Source organism: Limulus polyphemus, unplaced genomic scaffold (genome assembly GCF_000517525.1).
Source record: "Limulus polyphemus unplaced genomic scaffold, Limulus_polyphemus-2.1.2 Scaffold1997, whole genome shotgun sequence".
Classification (NCBI taxonomy): Eukaryota; Metazoa; Arthropoda; class Merostomata; order Xiphosura; family Limulidae; genus Limulus; species Limulus polyphemus.
In genome coordinates, this window is record NW_013667607.1 from 118,475 (window position 1) to 122,626 (window position 4,152).

At 31.4% G+C, this 4,152-nt stretch overlaps 1 protein-coding gene across 2 annotated transcripts in view; it reads left to right on the forward strand.

The window, feature by feature from the left end:
* Positions 1 to 4,152, forward strand: part of LOC106465604 — a 12,348-nt gene that overhangs the window by 5,734 nt on the left and 2,462 nt on the right. For both annotated transcript variants that reach the window (XR_002612023.1, XM_013925838.2), the window contains exon 3: positions 1,435 to 1,569. Coding sequence is in view for 1 of the 2 variants with exons in the window: in XM_013925838.2 (XP_013781292.1) it covers positions 1,435 to 1,569 (135 nt within the window). In the remaining variant the exon portion in view is untranslated. The remainder of the gene's footprint in view (positions 1 to 1,434; positions 1,570 to 4,152) is intronic.

The window sequence follows — 4,152 nt, forward strand, 5'->3', positions numbered from 1 at the left end:
AATAAAGATGATAATATTAATCAATTTGACAAAGTCCGAGACGAAACTGAGGCTTCCAGAAAGCGCCAACTAAGTGATTCCGGACAATACAAATGCTTTGATTATATAAAATAATATAAATATTGTTGCTTTTACCCAAAATGCTCTTATTTTATATATAACGGAACATCAGTTAAATCTTTAACTACATGTTTTCATATATTTTGCTATACTCCTTAAGTCAAAACGTTTTACCTTAAATTACAGGCTTAGTGAAATATGCTTTTTTAAGGAGCCGCATATCACCTTTTGAGGAGCTGCGGGTTGGCCACCTCTGGTGTAGAGTATGTAGAAAACGTTAAATACCACAAGCAGCTACGCTATAACTATATAAACATATTTTTTTACATCACAAAAATAGGGGGTTCGGCCAAACCCCCCTCCCCTGCGTATGCGTGTTCACACATTAAGAAAAAGACTGAATTTCACAGTTATATTGAAATGGGTTTCCCTTTTCCGAGTTATTGAATAACCAATGCAGTTTCTTTGTACTAGCTTTGCTCTAATTAATTCTATTTAACCGTGCTAGCTATTGCTCTGATTAATATAAGGTAACTGAACCTCAATAATTAACATATGTTAATTATTCTTATATTCAACACGTACTAGAATTTACTCTCATTAACATATGCTAATATGTAAGCTATAATGAACATTTGTTAACTATTCGTATATCCCACACAGGCTAGCTTTCATTCTGAGTAACGTATGCTAATTGATTTCCTGATCTAAATAAACATTCATATAATTTAACGCAAATTGTTTCTTACTTTCATGGCTCTTTAGAATGAAACTGTCGTGGGATATTATGTTTAACTTAGGTGTTTTCTGTTCTTTAGAAAGAGCCTGTAAAAAAATAATGGTGTATTACATACAAATCGAAAACGACACCGCATGAAGATCTTATATATATTATTGACAAAAATATGGTTACTTTCTTAGGTTATGCTTAGGGTATAAAAGATGAACTTTACTTTGATGTCACTTCAGTAGTTGGTATTAAAAATCTAAAAATCATTAAAAATAAATATAAAACTTGGTTTTAATTGTTCATTGTTTCGTTGAGAAGTGTTTCGTTATTGTTTATTTATCTTTATTTATTCTCATATTTCTATAACTGTTTATGACGTAAAAGTGACGTATTACGTATAAGAAAATGTATTCTAAAATAATATATAGTACTTCCTATATGAGGGAAGATACTCAGAATATCAAACAGAACTGATCAATATTTGTTTTATTTATTCTAAAAATGTGCTAACAGTGTTAATTCGTCAACTTACAAGAATGTAGAATTTTACTTCTTGACACTTAACACAACTATTGTTCAACTTATGAAACAAATATGAGGTGTAATGTGGATTTATGGAACTGAATCATTGTTCGAATTTTCAGGAACTTCTCTACCATTGCTTGGCCTTTATTTTCTACCTGTGTGGTAGCCTGAGTGTACTGATACTGGTTGCAGGTCACAATGAAACTGCTTACTGGAGTAGCAATTACGGATTCGAGGGAAAAATAACTGCAGCGGTAAGCCTTTATATATATAACAAAATAAGTACCTTCAATACTATTATTTACATTAATTGTTAATAGGCGATTAAAATCAGCACTATAAAAAAAATAATGAACTGAATATAAAATAAGCATTAAGAATTTTTTTTTTGCAAAATCCATTGTTAACCCCAGTTCTCACCTTAAAGTCATAACGGATAATCCCTGTGGTAGTAGTTCCCAAATGTTTTGGGGATATCTCATCTACCAGACAAAACCCAAACGCTGATGTTAAGCTAGGTAGCAATCATGAAAAATCAATTAAGGATATGGAGATGAGTGCTTACACCCACAACATCTCAATATCTACTGCCTTTCACTGTCTGCAGTCAGTTACCCTTAAAAGTTCTTATAATTCATAAAGTAGAAATGAAATGAAACCTAATATTTCTACTATATGCCACTCCCAACCTCTGCCCTTACAAAATAAATGAAATAATAAATTATCTTAAATAGAACTACAAGCCCCACCTTATTATTTCTTATGTAATTCATATTCCCAACCTCCTCCCGTTCTCTTGAAAATTTATTCAAGTATAACACGGGAAAGCCGAGACAAGCCCAACTACTTGAAGTTAATCTTTCCGTCCGGGTATACTGAATAAAATTATAATTTTAATTTTAGCTACTTAAAAGTAGCTAACGACCTCTAGAGACAAAAAAAATGTATTTTCCTTATCGAAATTTTATTTTTTTAATATTTTCGTATTTGGTATAAAACAGTGCAAAAAATTTTCTTAATTGCCAGTATTTGTAACTATTATTTTGTAGTTTATTTACGAATAATATAACATTATCCATAAAAGCCTTATCACTATTACCACACACAATATATATATACGTCAACTACACTTTTGTTTTCTAAATTCCGATCGAATTGAATTGCACATTGTAAAGTATCTTTGAAAAATATTGTTAAGTGTCATATTCCACTTGCTAAGGCATTCTGCATCCTAAAATATCATCAGAACTCTCGGGTGTTACTACCGAAACTGTTGTGACGACAAGATGGATTAAGTACAACAGTTCTTATTCAATCAACTACTTTAGTAGCACAAAAAAGTAACACGTTTTAGATTAACATATCAGTTTACTTTATTAATAAAAAAGATAAGACAATAACGCGGCCCTGAAAGGGGCTTCACCTGTAATGAATATTGTTTGGTCATTTGGAATGTTGTTGAATCCAGTTTGTGTCAAGTTTCTGTAAAATATTGTTATATATATCTTATTAATTCTTAATCTTAGTTTAGATTTAATTTTGGTTTAGTTATTGTTATGCTGAAAACTTTTAACTTTCCTAAGTTTCCAGTGTTGTGCAATGTATAAGATCGTGTACTTATTCTGTTCAAATGAGTGGCGTGTGTTGTAAGAGTGTTTCACTATGGCAGATTTTTCTGAGTATAAGATCCTTATTTCATCAGCATGCTCTTTTAGCACCTGATTGCTTGTTCTTCCTGTTTCTCCAGTGTAACTTGCATTGAAACAGGAGACATTGTAACTTACATGTTTTAGTTTCTTGGAATTCCTAGATTTTTGTTGTTGTTGTTGTCAGGATATTTTCTAAGACTTCTGCCGGATTTGAAACAAACTCTAATTTTAAATTTAATACAAATTTACTTGAATTTGTAGCTTAGATGGGATACAAATGGTAAAAAAGATGGTGGTTACAGATTCTTCAAGGGAGTCTGTGATAAGGTCTTAGGGACTGTCTGATGATTGACTGCTTTGAGTTACTATTACTTTGAAAAGTCGTAGATGAGACAGGTTGATTGCTTTATACATTGAACATCGCATAATTTCTGTATTCCGTTTGGAAATTTTTAATAAATCTACGTTTAACTGCGTGTGGGTGAATGGGTCTGCAATGTATATATACTGAAAGGCATGTATTGATTTCTTATAAACTTCCGTGGAAAGATTGTGATCGTAACGATGTATTATGAGGTCTAAAAATTGCAGTTGATGGTATTTTGTTTTTCATTTTTCTGTATGTCTCTATTATTAGGAACTATATTAACAAAAAATGTCGTTAAATCACACGCTATTCCGTGCATTTATAGTTTAGTAAATGTACCTAAAAGCTGAAGGCGTCAGAAGCTCGTTGGAAGTTCTAGAGTAGATTTGGCAATTTAACTCTCTCTCTCTCTCTATATATATATATATATATATTAATTGTATTTAGATAACAAACTATTCAATAAAAATAGTAAATTCATTATGTGACCGAAAGCTGATGTACTAAATCTGGATCTGCTAGTTCTTATTTTCACCATCTCCTCCCTGTAAGTATTATTGATTAGAAACCATTCAATAAAAATGTAAAATACCACATGACTGAAAAATGACATTTCTAGCGGACTTGCTGGTTCTTTTTTTTCACCAACTCCTCCCTATAAGTGTCATTAGATAGCAAACCATTCAGTAAAAAAATTTAAATACCACATGACTGAAAAATTACATTTCTAGCGGATCTGCTGGTTCTTTTTTTCACCAACTCCTCCCTGTAAGTATCATTGATTAGAAACCATTCAATAAAAATTTAAAATACCACATGAC